Source organism: Microtus oregoni, unplaced genomic scaffold (genome assembly GCF_018167655.1).
Source record: "Microtus oregoni isolate MIOR12 unplaced genomic scaffold, Mior012 000080F_ref0000499, whole genome shotgun sequence".
Classification (NCBI taxonomy): Eukaryota; Metazoa; Chordata; class Mammalia; order Rodentia; family Cricetidae; genus Microtus; species Microtus oregoni.
Window position 1 is genome coordinate 5124080 of NW_024544538.1, and position 19913 is coordinate 5143992.

Sequence of the window (19913 nt, forward strand, 5' to 3'; positions counted from 1 at the left end):
TTGTGATGTGGCAACGAAGATCGTGGTGACCGCACAGAGTTGTTTATGAGGATGAGCTGACATGAGCAGAACACTTAGTCAGGGCCAAGAAGACAGAAAGCACACCAGTCATCGTGATTTTCTGTTATGAGAATGACGAGAGGTTAGGTCCTGACACGTGAGCCTGATTATGCAAGAACTGTGATACCACCAATAGTTTAAGCAAGGAAACAAGTCGGGTGTGCTGGGTCTTGCTTGCTTGGGGACTGGGGCAGGAATTTCACCTTGAGATTGAGGCTAGTCTGGGCTAAAGAGTGAGACCCTGTCTCAGAAACAATAGATGGAGGAGGAGGAAGAAGAAACAGGAGGAAAGGACAGAGGAAGTTGAGCAAGGCCGTCTTTGTTGAAATAAGTCTGAGAAAATAATGTGTCTGCAATGATAAGAGAGATTGTAGATATCCTCTTTCATGGTTTGTTTCAAATGAGTTTTAAAAATTTCCAGTGCTTGGGTATGATAGACCTATTCAAGAAAAATGAACATGTTTCCCCTCCAAGTTTCACATAGTGTAGCATTGTGATATATGTTAAAGCGTGATAGGAGTATAAAATGATATGGAGACAGATGAGAGGTAGGTTGCCAACCTTCTGGAGGGGCTTCTCCAGAAAGACCAAGTCCTTGCCATTCTAGTATAATTAAGTGTAAGTCAGTTTTCGTATAAACTCTTTGGGGTTTTCTTTCCTACTGTTTCTTCCATGCTTGCTTACAACAGTTCTGAGACACCGTATGACTCTTGTCCCCCCCCCCCCCCCCGCCCCCTTTTCCTTTGAGGCAAGAGTTTCATAATGCAGCCTCAGGCTGGTCCTGAATCTCTAATCCTCTCACCTCTGTCTCATGAGGGCTGGGATCCTGCTCTCTTCCTTTCACTGCTATCCTGGCTGTTCTGTTAACTTTAACACAGTTAAGTAGATCCCCTGCCTCACTTCTGCATTGCTGCTGTTCTGCATTCCTCCTATTCTGTCCTTATCCTTTAGAGCATCCCTTCTTGGGACTTCTGGTTACTATAATGTAGAGGAAGTTTCCACACTCTAGGCAATACGCAGACAAGGCACCCTTGTGGTTTGTTATATAAGATGATCAAATGTTCTCCTAATTGGAAGGCAGGGTAGTAGTTACTCTACCTTTCCTGCTTGCCTTCTGTCTTTGATGCAACTGAGTGACAAATGGCCTTTGTGACTGGTCCAGAAGAGGTCCAAAAGGTTACTGTCCCAACATCTCAGGGCTTTGAAAGGACTTGGCATGACCTGATCCCTGAGAATCAACTTGCTGTCATCCTTAGTCTCCTAAATGGACCACTCTTTGGGATCCGTGTTTCTCATAAAGGAAGATAGAGAATAGTCATCTGTGCTCACTCTCTAAGACAAATAATAAAGGCAAGAAGGATGAGAAGAATGTTGGTATTACAGAGAAACATCGTTCTATTGAATGAATCCTTTGAAAATATGTTGGTGGACAAATTTTTTTTTCCTTTTCAAAAACTTTAATGAGTTTTAAGCATTATACTAGACTTAAAACAATAGTGCACCTTAATAGTCTAGAAGGGAACAGGATATTTTAAAGAAGAGATAGATGAATGAGGTAGATTTGGATAGGGTTCACACTGCAGAAAAATGCTATAATGTTTATAGGTACTTGTAGAAAAACAGTTCCAGGAGATGAGACTCAAGGACAGTCCTGAAAGAAAGTAGAGGGAATTGTGTCATTATTCAGGCAAGAGGATCCCAGGCTAAAGGCAGGAAGAGAAAAGACTTAAAGGAGTTTCCTTGGGGTTCTTCGGTATTGTACATAAACCAGTGTAGCCTGAGTGGTGGGATTAGATATTCAGGTGCAGGCTTGGGAGATGGCCCAGTTGCTAAAGTGCTTGTTCTTCATGGGGAGTTTGATCCCTCAGGAGCAGGGTATAAAAGCCAAGTGCTGGACTTCTTGTAATTCTAGCAGCAGGACGGCAGAGATTCGAGGATCATCGTGCCAACTCTGGGAGATTGAGGTTCACGGAGAGACCCTGCCTCTAAAAACAAGATGGAGAGAGCAATTAAACACACACACACACACACACACACACACACACACACACACTTTCTCTCTCTCTCTCTCTCTCTCTCATACACACACACACACACACTCATGCACACACACTCACTCACACACACACACTCTCATACACAAACACACAACACACACATACGCATGCTAACCTGAGATCATATCAGGCACCATATTCTAAGCTATGGTAGATATTTTATTTAAAATTTATTTTTATTATTACTATTATTTTTTTGTTATTGTTGAGATAGGATTTCATGTAGCCAGGACTGACATCACACGTTTGATCCTCCAGCCTTCACATCCCAAGTGCTAGGACTACAGTTGTGTTCTACCATACCTGGAAATTTTAACTATTTCATAATACACATATAAATTATATGTTCATGGTATCGTAGCACGAGTTTTGGAAACATGCATACATGTTTAAATTAGAGTGAACATGTGTTTTCATTTTTTACTGTGAAAGCTTTGCCTTCCTTTTTTGAAGTAGACAGTGCATTGCTCTGTGTGAGTGCCTGGTTATGCTCTACCATCCCAGAACAGCTTCCTTTCTCCAGCTGCCACTGATAAAGCCTTGCCCTTCTCTCTCTTCTCTGCACCCTCCATAGATGAGATTTTGATTGACCATGAGTGAGAAGCCATTTCAGGGTTTGAGAGAGACTCTCTCTGTGGATGTCACAGGAATGTGACTCCAGTTTAAGTAGTGACCACTGTGAATTTAAATACATCTTTATTATCTCTGTTAGGGAAGATGTGAGTGGATATATATCCTCAGGTAAAATAGTTATCTGTTGATTTCAAAGGACTTGAGGCCTTTTGATGAAAACTCTGATGTAGAATTATTATTTTAGCATCTATCTTCTTTCTGAAATGAAAAATATATTTACCTGTATCCTAAATTTCTGCATCTTGGATATTTTGAAAATTTCTTCTTGGTTCTATAGTATTGATTTCGGATGCTCTTTTCTTCTTTGACAAAGGGACCTACAACTTCCCAGAAGTTCAAACCTAACCTAGCAGTGCTAGAAAGATGGCTCAGAGAGAGAGATGTGGCTTAGAGGTTAAAGGTACTTGCTGCTCTTGCAGAGGACCAGGTTTGATTCCCAGCACTCATATGACAGCTCACAACCATCTGTAATCAAGATTCCAGGGCAATCTGAGGCCTTCCATTGGCCTCCATGGGCACTAAGCATTCAAGTTGTGCATATACACAAATGGAGGCAAAACACCCATACACATAAAACATAATTTAAAAATATTTAAATAATAGATACATCATTGACTCTTAGAATGGAAAGAGAGTATAGCCATCTCCTGATCTGTCGTTCATTCACAAACCAATTTCTATGCAGGAGTGACTTAAAAACAATTTCTAAGCCACACAAAGAATCATATCCATGTATTCCCAGCTATTCTGGTGTCTGAGGCAAGAGGATCAACTGAACCAGGGATAAAAAGTCATCCTGAGCAATGGAGTGGGACCTCCATTGCCAAAAAGAGCAAACAAAGCAATTCTTTGCTATGCAAACGGTGTGCTTCTAATGTTTAAGCCATCTCACGGGTGAGCGTGTTTGTGTGTGTGTGTTGGGGTAACTGTCAGTCTAGGAAAGCTAATGTGTAACTTGTTCAGTGAACATCTAATATATGGGCCATCTCACGCGTAAGTGTGTGTTTGTGTGTGGAGGCTAAATGTTAGTCCAGGAAGGCGAATGTGTACCTTGTTCAGTGAGCAACTAATTTCTGGGCCATCTCACGCGTAAGTGTATTTGAGTGTGTGTGTATGCTGGAGGGGGGGTAACTGTCAACTTAGGAAGGCTAATGTGTTACTTGTTCATGTTCAGGGAAAGGGTTTGTAGAGTCTGATGACAAAATGACCTCCTAGCTCACCTGGTCCAATCCAACAGGTGAGGAGACTGACAGAAGCAGCAACCTCAAGGACAAATGTCACAGGGGCTCCTGGATGAGGGTCAGGATCCTCAGCCTTCGTGACATCTGCTCCTTCCAAGTGCCCTTTTAGGCAAATGCTCTCTCTCTGATTTCTGAACTACCTAGCAATTACACCTCGCGGTGTCACTGTGTTATAGGGGGGTGATTGCCTATAATTTCCCTTCCCTAATCTTGGAAATGGTGGCTGCTGCAGAATGCCGTTACTTGGTGAGACAGCTGCACACGAAGGCATTTGTGCAGATGGTAATTGGACTCCAGGCCACAAGTGTTTTGCTCCGTGCCTTTCCTTCTCTGCCCTCGCTTTGTGGCTGACTGTGGGCTTTTCACGCAGATTTGGCCAGCTGCCTCACTGAATCTGTACCCTTTGAGTTGTAGATTTGTTCACAATTAAACTTTTAGTTGGGTTGCAGGCTTTTAAATCATACTAATTTTTGCCTAGAAGATCTATTGATTTTTGCCATGTAATTACTGTTGTAACTTTTTTTTAAAATATTTTTATGGTTTATTTAACTTTATTTTATGTGCATTGGTGTGAAGGTGTCAGATCCCCTGCAACTGGATCTTCAGACAGTTGTGAGCTGCCATGTGGGTGCTGGGAATTGAACCCGGGTCCTCTGGAAGAGCAGTCAGTGCTCTTAACCACTGAGCCATTTCTCCAGCCCCTGTTGTAACTTTTAAGAAGTCATAGATGCACAGTCTCAATGCTCAGTAAATTATTCATTTAAAATAAGCTCAGTATGTAATTTTAGGTTTTCTGGTTCCATTATTTTATTAAGAGATGTGGACCATTGTCACGAAAAATACATAAATATAAATGATATGATCACCAACGTTGTTGTTTGTTTTTGAGATAGGATGTCATATAGCTCATACTGACCTTGAATTCACTGTATAGTCAAGGACAGCCTTAACCTTCTGATCATTCTTCCTCCTGAGTACTGGTATTACAGGCATGTGCCAACATACCTGGATATAACAGTCATTTTGTTTAACTTTTTTGCATATTTATGTAGACTTATATAAACATAAATATGTTTTAATTAAATATACATTTTAGGCATTATATTACATTAGTATAATTATATTGCTATAATTATATATATTAAATATGTTTTTATATCTATGAAATACTTGAATACCTCCAATTTGAAGACTCCCAAATTCACTGATTTCAGATTTTCAGTTTAAGGATGTAATCTAAAATGCTTCTCTGACCCCAGGTACTTTAGTTAAAGGCTACTCAACTTGTATATGAATAAACAAAAGACATAAATACACATAGGAGCACACTCTCTGTATTTCTGTGTCTCGGTAAACTAACATTTACTTGAGGCTCTACAAACAAGCTGGTGTTTTCTGCTTGTTTTCCCTTCTGTTGATGCCATATATCCCATATGCCTACTTACCTGAAATAGAAGCTGTAGCGTTTACCCGTCTGACTTGGCAAGGAGTCCCTCATACTAGTACATTTTTGTATTCATTCACAAATAGATGATCCTCAAACAAGTCCAAAATGGTTGTAAGCATTATTATTATTTTACTTTTTTCTAAAAAGAAATACCCCATAATATTGCTATATAATTTAACTTGTTCATGCTATGGAGAAATGAATTGTTGATGTTTCAAGATGCTTTGGCAGAGAATTTAAGTAGTTGGCAGGAATGATCAGGTCCAATAATGCTCTTTTCATGATATTTAAGTCCTTTAAATATCAGATTACAGATCATATTGGGTTGTCAGATGGGTGATCGCAAATGGCAAGCTTAAATCTTCCACTTTTGTGAGTAAGACATGATGCATAGGCGTATATTTCCTCACTAATCGCTTGGAGTCTGTTTTTCGGGCTCTGTTACTATTCTCATTCTGGAGTGCTTTCAGACCCACGATTCTGGGGAATTATGACTGGAGTAAGTTTTATTTTCGCTATGACAAACGCTTGACACAGCCTATAGTTTCTGACTCATTGAAAAAAAGCACAGAAACATCAAAGGGTTTGTAGTCCCCTCTGCTCACTCTACTCATTGTACTCTCTGGGAGAAGCAAAGGGGAAACATAAAGGCATTTAGGTAGTCTTCCTTTCTTCCTCATTTCTGTAGGCAACAGCCTACTCCCATCTCTGATCACATGGCCCAGGCCCCTTGGGCCCTATTGATTCAAACTTCAGCACTGAGGCCATTGATGATTCTCTCTGCTTCTCTGGGAGAAAGCTGTAAGTGGGGTTTTCAGGAGCAAGAGTTCCGGTCCACTGTAACTGTTCTGTGATTATGAAGGTGATGTAAATTGCATGCCTTTTAATACTTGGATTTGTGGAAATGAGACATAATTGGAAAAGATCTATTTGTTTCTTCCTGTTAGACAGAAAAGGATACTGGGTGAAGAGGCCAGTGATTCAGATGTAAAAGTGTTTTATACATTTTCAAGTGTTAAATATTCACCATTAGCAATATATTTGATTAGCTAAGGGTAAATTGCTTGACATCATAGTATCTTTAAAGAAATAAGGAACAAAGCTAAGCATAATTCTTGCTTATTTATTTATGTATTTATGTATGCATGTATTTTATATGTGTGTATGAATGTATATGTGTGTGTATGTGTGTCCCTAAGTGTATATGTATGGATACATGCTTGCATATGTATGGAGGTCAGAGGAAACTTTCAAGAGTTGGTTTTATCCTTTCACCATGTGAGCCCTGCGTATCAAACTCAGGTAAGTGGGCATGGTATCAAGTGTCTTAACCTGCCAAGCCTTCCCACCAGCCCAGAAACCTGATTCATAACAATTTCTGGAGATTGTCTGACAATTGTTCAGATACCATGGCTGCCAAGATGTTGAAGGTTTTTGGTTCAGATAAACAGACCTTCTGCCGTGAGTATATGTTACAGTGGATCTTGGCTGCATTCTCCTTCCAGGTGTTCAAGAGACGGTACTTTTACTTGACTCAGCTGCCTGATGGTTCATACATCCTCAATTCTTATAAAGATGAGAAAAATTCCAAAGAGTCTAAAGGTTGCATCTACTTGGACGCATGCATTGATGTTGTTCAGGTAAGGCTATTGCAGTAATCATTCTTTCTCCTTCTCCAAGTGGGTTGTTGATGAACTATTAAAAACCTCGGCAGTTCCCCTCTTGGTTGATGGCATCTCCGTGCCCCTAAACACCTGTATTCGTAAACTCTAAACCTCCTTACACCACTTCCATTCAGGGCCAGTATTTAAAAGTTTATCAAATCCTTTGAGTCTTACTCCAAAGTGCTTCCTGATTCACATTTTCTCTGAATTTTCCCTGATTTTTCTCTGAGTATCCCTTGTATACTGCCTACTCTAGAATTTTGATTTTTTTCCCATTTAAGATTTCTTTTTAAATGAATATGTTACTAGAAACATTACTGAAAGGCTACTACAGCCAGTACTTGCTGTGAAGTACTTGCTGTGAAGTACTTGCTCCTTCAGCCCACTTGGGCATGGCCTCTTATACTATAAATGTGGCTGTAAAGCCTGCACTTGCTCTCTTGCATCCGGCTCACTTCTAGCTGCTAGATTCTGTTTCTGTTCCCCATTCGTGCAGAGGATTGTGATCTGTAAGTACCCCCTAAATAAATAACCCTTTATTATAAAAGAAAAAAAGATTTCTTTTTTTTAAAATTTATTTATTTATTAAAGATTTCTGTCTCTTCCCCGCCACCACCTCCCATTTCCCTCCCCCTCCCCCAATTAAGTCCCCCCCCTCAGCCCTTTTTTATCATTACTTCTTATGTGTATTTGTGTATATGGGCATGTGCACATGCGTGCAGGTGCCTGAGGAAGCCAGAAGAGGGCACTGGATTCTCCTGGAGCTGGAGTTATAGGCAATTATCCCTGTCTAAAGTGGGTGCTGAGAACTGGCCTCAGGTCCTCTGTATGAACAGTAGATACTCCTAAACACTGAGCCATCTTTCTACCCCAAATCTTGCCTTCCAAACTCCCAGTTTACTGTTTCACTTTACTCCACCTCCCTGAGACAAAGAGTGGATCCCTCACTTGTCTCTTTAAAACCTTCGGGTCTTAATTTCCTGCCTCATAGAGGAAAATCGAAAGCTCTTACAGAGGGATTCAAAGCCCATGGTGATATGCCCTTAACCTGTTGTCTAGTTTCATTCCTGTGCATCTGTGTTCTGATCACAAGCTGTGTATTCATGGATTTCAGACACATTTGTGGCTTCCCTATTTCTTATTTCTTTATTTTCCTGATGCTGGGAATGGAACCTAGGCTTTTGTGCATGCTACACAATATCCCTAACCCATGTTTTATTTTGACACAAAGCCTTGTTAAATTACTCTTATCTTTTAAAACTCAGTTTAAATTCCCTTTCAACCTTGAAGTGCTTTCTGTTTCCTTCCTCACTATCATTTCCACCCAGTCAAATCCAGCTCCCGGTCTGCTGGGCTATCCCTTGGCTATTTCCTTTATCAAAAGCACACTTTAAATTGTGTTTTGTTCGTTCCTTTTTGTGTTTAGATTGCAAAGACCCTCTCTCGCTCATTCCTGGAACTTCTATAATAATTAACAAGGCTACCCACACCTTAGGGAATTAGTAAGTGTCTATTGATTTGAATTCCTGGTGATGTAGAGAAAGGTCAGGTGGGAACGAGAAGGCAGAGAAATAACTCGAATAGTGAAGTGATTGACCAGGAGAGGAACATTGTTAGGTGCTGTGGCACTGTAATTCAAAATAGGAACACTGAGCTAATGAAGAGGCAAGGGTGACTGTTTCAGTAACTTCAATTTATTAGAGTATTTTCAAAGCTATAATGTCAGATTAATAATATCTTCATACTCCATCCAGTAAGATTGCTGTGAGGTTCAAGTGAAAAAAATTAAAACTGTAGCCATCTTTGTAAACTCAACATGCTTTTCATTAGGTCTGGTTTGGTGTGCACAGTGCTGAGGCCCAAAGTTCATGTCTTGAGCACACCCAGCGCGAACTCTACCTCTCAGCATCAGCCCCAGCCTGAAGGTTTTTTTGAAATAAATAATAATCGCACATTTTAATTTTACTGGAAGAAAAGAAAGGCAGACATGATTGCGGAGCTTTTTCAATCAGCCCTCTTCCAGTGACCTTTCTCGTTGTTCTCCCACAATGTCTCTTTATGACTCCCTCTCCTAGTGTTTTCAAATGCAGAAATCATTACAGCTTGCTACGTGGTTTAATTTCACCCTTTTCTGTTCTTTGAAGACGAAAAGGTCCAGGAAAGTCGTTGGTTTCTTCTTAAATAATGACCGTGCAGTGGAGAGTTATTGATTTATGACCCTTTCTTGAAATGATTGCTGAGGCGCAGGAGAGGGGCAGCATGCCATTTCTATTGTCAGGACAGAGAGGGTGGTAAAGTGTGTTATTAGGTTTGAAGACGGGAAGGGGTCTTTTTTCTTTTTCTTTCTGTTCGAATATTCAGTGTGGGCCACTTCACGTCTTATTGAAAGTCGCAATTTGATGTGAAACAGTTAGGACCTTCCTTCCCCAGTGATACTGCTTTGACCCTGTGCATGCTGGACCCAGTCACACCCTTGTGCTCATGAGGAGAGGGAAAGGAAGCATTGCATTTGCTTCTTGTGATATTTTAGCTGGATTCTAACATCTGGTTTTGAAAAGTCTATGAAATAACGCAAGGGAAATTTTTGGATGAGGAGAGGAAAATGTGTTCTTGTTTTAATGGTGGTGGTTTGGTTTTCTAAATGTGAAGGGTCGCAAAGGCCTTAAGTGATTGATGTCTGGCCGCTTTGTCCTTATTGCAGTTTGCTCAGGCCGGGGAGGAACACCAAAGATAGGTTTGGTATGCTCTGGGAATGTCTATATCTTATCGAAAGAATTAATGGTTTTGTGAAATTGTTGGTGTACATATAGGCTGAGCTGAGGGAAAAAAATAAATAAGAGAAAACAATATCAAAAGGGCAGCTAATCTAATTGAACAGGTGTTTTCTTTTTTCCCCCTTCTCTAGTGCCCCAAAATGCGCCGTCATGCTTTTGAAGTCAAGATGTTGGATAAGTATAGCCATTATCTGGCGGCTGACACTGAGCAGGAAATGGAGGAATGGTTGATAACGTTGAAAAAGATCATTCAGATCAATACTGACAGTTTAGTGCAAGAGAAAAAGGAGACAGCAGAAGCAATACAAGGTAAGAACCATGAAATGACTCATTCGTAAAGGAGGCCCTCATCTGTAATCCCTGGGAATGTCCTGCAGGCTAGATGAAGATAGAACCTCCACGATGAAGGCCAACCTGCTTCTTCCTGAAGGATGGACTGCAGGACAGGCTTTTCAAAGAGCTGGGACTGCATGGGCCCTGACACTTGAAATACAACCATGCTGAAATGGATAAGAAATTCATGGCAGATTTTCAAAAGTCCATTAAAGTTTCCCCGGTGCTTCATAATCACAATTCTTTGCCATAAATCTAACAGGAGAGGATGGGGTGGGAGAGAGGATCGTTCTCTTAGGTGATTAGCAATGCTCTGTATGGTTTGGAACATCTGCTTTCCATGAATCTATCTGCAGATGATGAAACGAGCAGCCAAGGGAAAGGCGAGAACATCATGGCCAGCTTGGAGAGGAGCATGCATCCGGAACTGATGAAGGTATATCTTTCTTCTGGCAGCTCACCTTCCACTGACATGATGCAGGGCAAGCTGGTCCGGCTTCAATGCTGCATTATGTTTGGGAATGTCATTTTCGAGTTCAGTCACCTCCCCAAATTGATGAAACAGGCATAAAAAGGATGGTGCATTCCAGATGAAGGACTCGGAAGTGTCCACTCTCAGCATGGAAAAATCTTTTTTTTCCCCTAGACCCTACATAAAGGAAAAAGAAGCACACCAAACTTCTAAGCTTTTGTAGCCTTATTAATTTTATCTACTATTATTCAATTTCATCGTTAAATAAATTTTCTTTCAGTGGGCTCATGATACAGCTTGTGCAAATGGGATTCAGTCCAATGGCACATGCTAATTTCTTCTGTCAATCATGTGGATAATTTACTCAGATAAAGACTTTGGTGAACAGCCACTGTTTGTGCTACCTCCCCTTATTTGTGGAGTTTGAAATAAAAAAGAATGTGAAGGTAGACAGTTATTGCCATGCGTATCTTAGTGGGATGTACATTTCTTCTGTTACAGTGAATTAGAGCCTATAAACCGCTTGTTCGTTTCAATCGCTGTTGAGGCTACTTACACATTTACTTTTGTTTATTTCCCTGGACTCGTGATACAAACGCCGTTCTGGTTCTCTGTTTTAAATTCACCCTCTCTGAGAATCTAAAAACATCTTTAAAGGATCGCAACCTGCTCATGACCCCATGGTCTGTGATTTCTGAGTTTGTGGGTTTTAGCTGAATCCTTCTTGTGGTTTTTAGTCCTGCGAGATGTATAGTCATTATCTCCCTGAAGACAATAGAGTCTGAATCGTGTATGTAGCTTACAGCCAGCATTATGGGGATGTCAACTATGGTACTGTTCTCTTTTATTTCTTGCTTGCATCCCAAGTCTTTTGGATTATTGTTTTATAATGAGCACAAAATGTAGAATATTTAGGTCTTATGGAAATGTATAATAATCAGATCTTAGTATTAATCTCAATGATGGTGCTGTACTCCCCAGCCAATCAAGCCTGTTAAAGCCATATTACATGCATGGCAGCAAACATGGCACATGGTGTCACTGATCTGTATAAACGATAGAATTGCCTGGCATTTAGTTTTGTTTTGAAGGAAAGGTAACAGTGTTATGTATCTTTAAATTTTAGTATGGCAGAGAAACAGAACAGCTGAACAAACTCAGTAGAGGAGATGGAAGACAGAATCTCTTTTCCTTCGACTCGGAGGTGCAGGTATTGATATATCTCTAACTCAGATATGCACGAGTGAGGTGGGTCAGGTTGGTGGTGGTGGTGCATGTTCTCTGAGTTGACTCCCCGCTCAAGAGGACTGCTGATAACATGGGACGGAATGTATATATCTTCTCCTCGGTCTTTTAAATCCTTGCATCACGCTGCTTCCCATGGGTAATTTACATAATGCCTATAGATGATTAAGTACAACTGTGATCTAGTGGCAATGAATATCTACAATATAGAGAGTACTGAATTCAATGAAATGTGGATTTTCTCCATTTGATATTGGTATATAGAACAGGGAAGTATGCAGTATATGACTAGATAGTTTCTAAACTAAGAATATTTCGCAAAATTATCTGGGGGAGTGAATTTTTGTTTTCTTCTCCTTTCTATATGAAATCTTTTTCTAATAGTTTATTGTTGTTGTCGTTGTTGTTGTGTGTATCTGTGTCATTTTTGTAGGCAAACATATCATGGTGCACAAGTGGAGGTCAGAAGACAACCTTGTGGAGTCTGTCCTCTCCTTTACTCCTTAACGGGTGCTGGAGATTGAACTTAGCTTGTCAGGCTTGCATGGTAGTGCCTTTACCCACTGAGCCAACTCCTGTTTTAAATAAAAAATATAACATGTACATGGCAGTTTTTAGTCCAGTAAAAACATATGAGGGATATATAAAATAATTTGAGGAAAACTAATTTTGTTATTTCCTTTTCCTTTGTGCTTGAAGAGTTCTTGAATCGAGTTCTAAGTGTGTATGCGTGATACGTACGGTAATGAAATTCCCATGTCAAACTGATACTGTGGGGCGTGCATGTGTGGCGTATGACTGTGTACAAGTAAGCATATGTGTGCACCTTTCTGTGCACCTGTGACAGCCTGAATTTAGCTTGGCGCATCTTCCCCCCATCACTCCACACTTTCTGTTTGGAAATGGTTCTCTCCCTGAACCTGGAGCTCAATGATTTAGCCAGACTAGCCAGCAAGCCCCAAGGATCCACCTGTCTCGTATCTCCATGCTGCCCCCCCCCCAGCTGTGGGCTTACAGGTGAACAGTGTTGTGACAGTTTTTTATGTGCATAGCCAGGTTCCCTCCTCAGGTCCTTAGGCTCGCACAGTAGGCGCTTTACCCAGTGATTCTAGCCCCAGCAAATTAATTTCAAAAAAATTCTATTTTCCTCATAGCAGTTTTATGTATTGTTTTAATGTCAGTTATGTGATAGATAGATAGATAGATAGATAGATAGATAGATAGATAGATAGGTAGATGCAAGCATGCATCCATACACACACACTGGTGAGATGTTCCAGTTGGTAAAGGTGCCTGATTACTTAAATTCCTAAAACACACTTAAAAGTGGAAGGAGAGAATCAACTCCAGAAAATTGTTCTCTAACCTCCACACATGTGCTATTGTACACACACACACACACACACACACACACACACACACACACACACAGAGAGAGAGAGAGAGAGAGAGAGAGAGAGAGAGAGAGAGAGAGAGAGAGAGAGAGGAAATGTAAGACCAAATAGAATAGCATGTTTCAGAGATGGCCATCTCTGGGACACTGGTTAAAAAATGTCCTTGTTGCAAGCATGACTGAGCCTTTGCTTGCCCTGGGTGATTGGGCTCTAATTGGACACGTCAGGCTCTTTGCCTGAGTACAAAGGAGGCAATTGACAGTGGTTGAAACTGAGTCCAGTAGCTTTAAAAACTTGTGGCGTAGTGTTTTTTGTGGTCGGGAAACTGAACTGATTCTGTGTTTATCGGAGACCTACAAATGAGAGAAAACCCATAGTTGTGGATGAATCTTTAAGCACAACCAACATGAATTTCCTGGTGACTGTGGAAGGTCACCTCACACAGAGTAACTCCTGTTGTGTCAAGTAAAAGGTGAAATTCACCCAGAATTTCAACTTCCTCTTCTGGTCACATTTCAGTGTGGCAAGATAAGAGTCTTGTCTGTGCCCTTAGTGAATAACGAAATGCTCCTTTGACTGAAGGAGTGTGGCGTCAACTCTGAGCTGCTGGGCAAGGCCATAGGTCTCTAAGTTTATTCTTAGGTGCCTCAGAAAGGAAAGGATTTGGGAGCTGGGAGCACTTTGGGCCAGTTGCTCCACATTCCGCTGTCTGAGTAAGACAGAAAAGAAAGCAGATAAATGGGCAGAAATTAGAACTGATCTCCATGGCAATGACTTGCTTCAGCTGGCTCCATAGCTAGGTGTTTAAAAGGGGCTGCCTAGTCCCCCATGTGCGTGTTTTTTGTAGATAAATAGACTCAGAGAGGGAAACTACACATTCCGGTACAGGTTTTATGCATTAGGCTCCTTTAAGGGAAGTTTTGTTAGAGACCCAGGCTGGGTCAAAGCCATTATGATATCTAAGAGTCTTCAGGTATATCTGGCTTGACTTGGGCTGCTCAGGTAGCTGAGAACAATTCTGTCTTTTGGCTTGACTGTTCTTTATTGGCAATAGTCTCTGATCAAGTTAATTGTGAGTCATTTCTCCCCTACTGTGTCTATGGCTTTAATGAAAGTTAAGTTGTCATATAATCCATACTTGGCTTCCTGTTTGCAAAGAAAATGGACAGAGGTACTTAGACTGTGTGAGCCTTGGGAGCTGGGGAGTTTATTCTAGAGTTTTCTTTGAGAAGACACAGATGCCTGCCCTATTAGAGGAACTGACTCCCAGTATCTTGTGTTTAAATGTTTTATTTACCTTGAAGTACAAGCACTTTTCAAGAAATCTATCTTTGTGGCAGTTAGAGCACATCCCTCGGTTCTATTAGAAGCTGAGCTCATATTTATCTGTCTCCTAGGCAGGCCCTTTCTCTCTCTGCTCATCATTTAAATGTAGGCAGTTTCCCTGGACTCCAGCCTTGGCTGCCTTTCACCCTAGATGCCCATCACTTTCAAATCCTTCTCCCCAACACAGACCCCTCCTAGTTTTCCAGTCACTCCAGTCGCTGGCTAATCACCTCAAGCTCAGAACACTCTAAGTGAACCGCTGCTGTCCCCCCCATCTGTCATTCATTTGTATGTCACAACGAATGACGATTTTTAACATCGCTGTCTGTGTGAGCTCCCGTGTCTGACACCGCTGTGTGATTCTTGTAGGCTTTCCTATCTCTTCCTGTCCATCTGTCCTGAAGGGCTTGTGAAGGAAACAGATTCTACCATCTCTGAGGATGTATTCTAGGAAGAAGAAGAAAAGAGCCAAATAAATGGAGGCTAAAAGTAACGCAAGAAAAATCCAAGAAAGGAAGTTTAGACTATCTGTACGCACTTTTGTTTACAGGGAGTTGGGGAAATACTTCCCTTCACAAGTGCACGTTGATGGGACAGACCAGAAGGAAATGAGAGGGCAAGCCATGCAGCTCCCTGAGGGCAGGGTTCCTGATAGAGCAGCAAGCACACAGACCCTGTGGTGAGGAAGGCGCTAGATGGGCTAGAAAAATAAGCAAGGAAGGATGTGGGAGTTGGAGCAGTAACCTGAGGGGGCGGGGAAGCAAAAATAGTAAAAGACAAGGTCACCAACGTGGGAAATGAGAGTCAAGGGAGTCACGCCTTGTAGGGTAGGGGTTTGTAGGTCAAGGCCTGGATTCTATGTTCATTGCCTTAGGCCAGATTCTCCTCATCTCCCTCCAGGAGTTCTCTAAGGGCTTGTCCAGTGGAATCCAGACTGGACAGAGCTGCTGGATTCTGCCGCCATCTCTAACATACTGATCTGAATCTCTATCAGTCAGCGTCACTATGAACCCTGTCTCTTTAAATAACTCACGCTGTCTGTTTTGTAGAGGTTGGACTTTTCAGGAATTGAGCCTGATGTAAAGCCATTTGAAGAAAAGTGCAACAAGCGTTTCCTGGTGACTTGCCATGATTTAATGTTTAATATCGTCGGTCACATTGGAGACAATGCAAAAGGACCTCCCACAAATGTACGTATGACCCTTCCTTCTCCTCCCCTGCATCCAGCATATTGAAGAATCGCTTTTCTTTTTATGACTAAGGGCTAATTGACAGAACAAAAATTCCAGTGTTACATATTATGATTAATTTGCCATGAAGAATTTCGTATCTTTCTTTGGCCAAAGTACAAATGTGTTCTCATCTTGAGAGGATTCCTGCAAGTCTTATCTACTTGGATGGCAGTTGGGAAAGGTCCTACACTTTTCAGGAGTGCCGTGTTCCCAGAATCTGAAAGAAATATCCCTCACATTGGATTTGACTAAGGAATAGGAATTCTTCAGGAAAATTGGTTCATGGCAGTGAATTAGTGTCCCCAAGCCCTAGTGTGACATAGATGCTATGCAGTCTGCTAGGCTTACTTACTGTTCTATAGAATGAAATTCACTTTTGGTCTGTATAAATACTAGGTATCCTGAATCGAGGAGGTCAGAAATACTTGCTTCCGTAAATGTCAAATCTTCAAAGACACCGTATTTAATGTTCATCTTTATTTTGGGTTTCTAGTTTCAGAACTATCAAGTAATGATGAATTCTTTCACAAAGTAGCTAAAATCTACTGGAGTACTTTTCTGCCAGTAAAGGTTTAATCTTCATGTCACCTGGTATGAGATTTCTCTTTGTGACCAGCTTTTGAATGCCATCTGTAGGGAGGAATCATGTCTTCTAGATTTGCTGATGGGGGCAAAGCATTTTTTGAGTAATTTACTGTTGACTGACAAGTCCAGTGCTCCGATGTGGGTCTCTGTCTCTATCTCCATCCATTGCCGGACGAAGGTTCTACGGTGATATGCAAGATATTCATCAGTGTGGCTATAGGAGAAGGCCAGTTCAGGCTCCCTTTCCTCTGCTGCCCAAGGACCTAGCTGGGGACATCCCCTTGGACACCTGGGAGCCCCTCTAGAGCCAACTCTCTTGCTAACCCTAAAATGGCTCCCTTAATTAAGATATCTTCTTCCCTGCTCCCATATCCACCCTTCCTCCATCTCAACCGTCCCACTCCCCCAAGCTCTCCCCAGTCTTCCTCTTCTCCCTTCTCTCTCCTCATCTCTTCCACCAGACAAGGATTTTTAAAATGATCTATAAGTTAGCATTGTTTTAGGAGTCGTCAGTAAATATATAGCAATTTAAATTGTATTTATAGATTAATGCTTCTTTAGATGAAACTTTTGAATTCTGCACACCTTTTAAAACATTGTGACTTGTAAATTTTTGGGAATTTATAACTTGAGAATTTGCACTTGAAGAAATGACTAGACTTTTATTTCTCAATGCCTTTCATTCAATGCAGAATAACAATAGTGCAATTTTAGCTAAATAATGAACTGGGACAATAACATAATGACTCAAACTTAAAGAAAAAAACACTCATTTTGCAATCTATCTCCCAAAAACTTAATTTTAAAATGTCAACTGTCTTCATTCCTAGGTTGAGCCCTTTTTCATCAACCTTGCCTTATTTGATGTAAAGAACAATTGTAAGATTTCAGCTGACTTTCACGTAGACCTGAACCCGCCCTCTGTCCGTGAAATGCTTTGGAGCACCTCCACCCAGCTGACCAATGATGGGAGCATAAAGGGGGGTTCACCCGAGTCTCTGGTCCACGGAATTGCCGAGTCGCAGTTATGCTACATAAAGCAGGTGATTGTTGCTCCTGGACTCTTGCACTCTTGCAGTACACTCACGACAAGAAAGAGAAACATTGTTGCCTTCCTTCATGGTTTCAGGCACTTTTCTTAGAAGATCTGGGGTAAAGGCAGGATTTGAACCTAGACCTGAAAGATCTCAATCGGCAGTAGTAGATTGAGTACATTGTAGCTAAGTTCTACGATACATACCACCTCCACAAGCACTACCAGATCCTGGGGGTTGTAAATACAAGGAGTGGGCTGGGAGTGGGGCTAAGTGCTTCAGAAGAAAGGGGCAGGGAGGGGGTTAGAGTCACCCTGGGGAAGAGGACATATTCACTCTTCACTGGTGAGGAAGGGTTAGACAAGAGCCCTTGTCACAAAGAGACTAAACTCCCAGTGGCTTTCTTTAGCCACTTTCTATATCAGAAGACGGGAGATACTAGAAAGTTTTGGGGGCAAAGGTGGAAGAACCTCCAAGATTGTACCCTTCCTCTACTTGGAGCCCTTGTCAGTAAAGGGCTTCTAGGAGCTAGGTAGATGGCTCACCACATAAAGTACTTGCTGCTCATGCGTGAGAACCAGAGTGGATCTCTAAGAACAACAGAATCCAGGTGGGCATAGTGGCCTTTCTGTGATCCTAGCCCAGAGACAAAGGATCCCAGAGACAGACACAAGATATTCTGGAGCAAGGTGACTCTTCAGACTAATCAACATGGTGGGCTCTGGGTTCAGTTAGAGGCCCTGCTTCAAGGTTTAAAATGGAGAGCCATCGAGGAAAACCCCTGGTGTCAACTTTGGGCTCTTACATGCACAAACACATGTACCACATATGCATGGGAACACACAACTCTTCACACACCGCAATGCATCCACACAAGGAAATGAGCTTCTCTATGCCTCTGGACCTTCTCTAGTGTGGAAGCAGTGACAGCTTCTGCTTCCCAGGGCCCTTATGGGAATCAGACAGGTTGCAGCATCCCCAGAAAGCACCTTGCTTGGTGCAACACATGTCCTCAGTGCAGTGTGCCTGCTATGGGTAGCGCCAATAACGGTGACCTTAGATAAAGGAGAGAGAATATTGCTTTTATAAATTGCCAGATGGTATTAAAGTATAATATTCATTGCTGGCATCAGTGTGGCAAAATGCCAAGATGGCTGGAATGAGGAATGGTGGGTCCTCAGCAAATGCTTGCAATACTTGGTTATTCTAGCTGCCCACATCATGTGATATACTGAAAGCCCAGGGTGTGTGCTCTTCTTTACCATCTCCTATAAAAACATTTCTGAGCTTCTGTTTCCGAATCTTTTAAACATATTGATAACTAGTGTCTTTAATTTAAAAAATGAAGGTAGAATGAGATCAAGCATACAGATAGCCAGGCATAAGGTTTTTTTTTTTTAGCATGAATTATACTTATTCAGGCACAGTAGTATACATCACCTGCTTGGGAAGATTGAGGCAATGGGATCACTTGAACTTGGGAAGTCCAGGCTAGCTTGGCCAACATAACAAGATGGGTGGTTGGAAGGAAGGGAGGAAGGGAGCGAGGTAGGAATGGGGGAAGTCAGGCAAGAAGGAAGGAATGACCTGGGTGGTGGGGGTGGTGGCGCTCACACCTTTAATCCCAGCACTTGGCAGGCAAAGGCAGGTGGATCTCTGAATTTGAGGCCAGCCTGGTCTACAGAGTGAGTTCCAGGACAGCCAAAGCTCTTACAACACAGAAAAACCTTGCTTTGAAAAACCAAAAACAAACAAGAAGAAGAAAGAGGAAGAGGGAAGGAAGGGAGGGAGAAGGCAAAGAAGGGCAAGGGGAGGGGAACGGAAGGTGGAAAATGGGAAGGAGAGAAAATGGAAAAATGGGAATGGAAGAAACATTGAAAGGGAAACATTTATAGAAGCAAATAAATGCAAATGGGAAACCACTATAGACATGGAAGACCTGAATGCTGTAGGTGAAACTTTTTGGAATTTATTAACAGACCATGGCTTCCACCAACCAAAAGGCTAAGGGTGTCGTCAGATAGCATCTGAGGCCACTGCATTGGTTCTTTGACACCGCTGTAATCCACCTACCTGATGGCCTAACCAATGGATTTGAAATATGTATTACTTTATGACTTCCTTTGTTCCGTTTCTATAGAAACTTCACAACATTGTCACCACATTGAAACATGGAATTTTGGGTAACCTGAATCTTTGTTACCAGGCCTTATTGGCAGACATAATAACAGAACGAACTGTCTGCTATTCCCTTAAGAATAGTTTAAAAATTACAAATCTACTGGGCTCAGAGTCCACGGATGAACAGACCTCCTGCAAGGGCAGCTTGGATGGTCTGTTAGCCCAGCTCACAGTTCAGGCAGCATGTTTCCAGCAATACCAGGAGCCGAGTTCTGTGACCTTGATACAGTTTTGA

General features: G+C 41.7%; 1 protein-coding gene across 1 annotated transcript in view; it reads left to right on the top strand.

Annotated features, from left to right (window-relative positions):
- Positions 1-19913, top strand: part of LOC121441672 (dedicator of cytokinesis protein 11) — a 202344-nt gene that overhangs the window by 65051 nt on the left and 117380 nt on the right. The window contains exons 7-12 of the mRNA XM_041642876.1: positions 6944-7078; positions 10008-10185; positions 10566-10645; positions 11808-11891; positions 15696-15836; positions 17294-17506. Of these exons, the coding sequence (XP_041498810.1) occupies positions 6944-7078; positions 10008-10185; positions 10566-10645; positions 11808-11891; positions 15696-15836; positions 17294-17506 (831 nt within the window). The remainder of the gene's footprint in view (positions 1-6943; positions 7079-10007; positions 10186-10565; positions 10646-11807; positions 11892-15695; positions 15837-17293; positions 17507-19913) is intronic.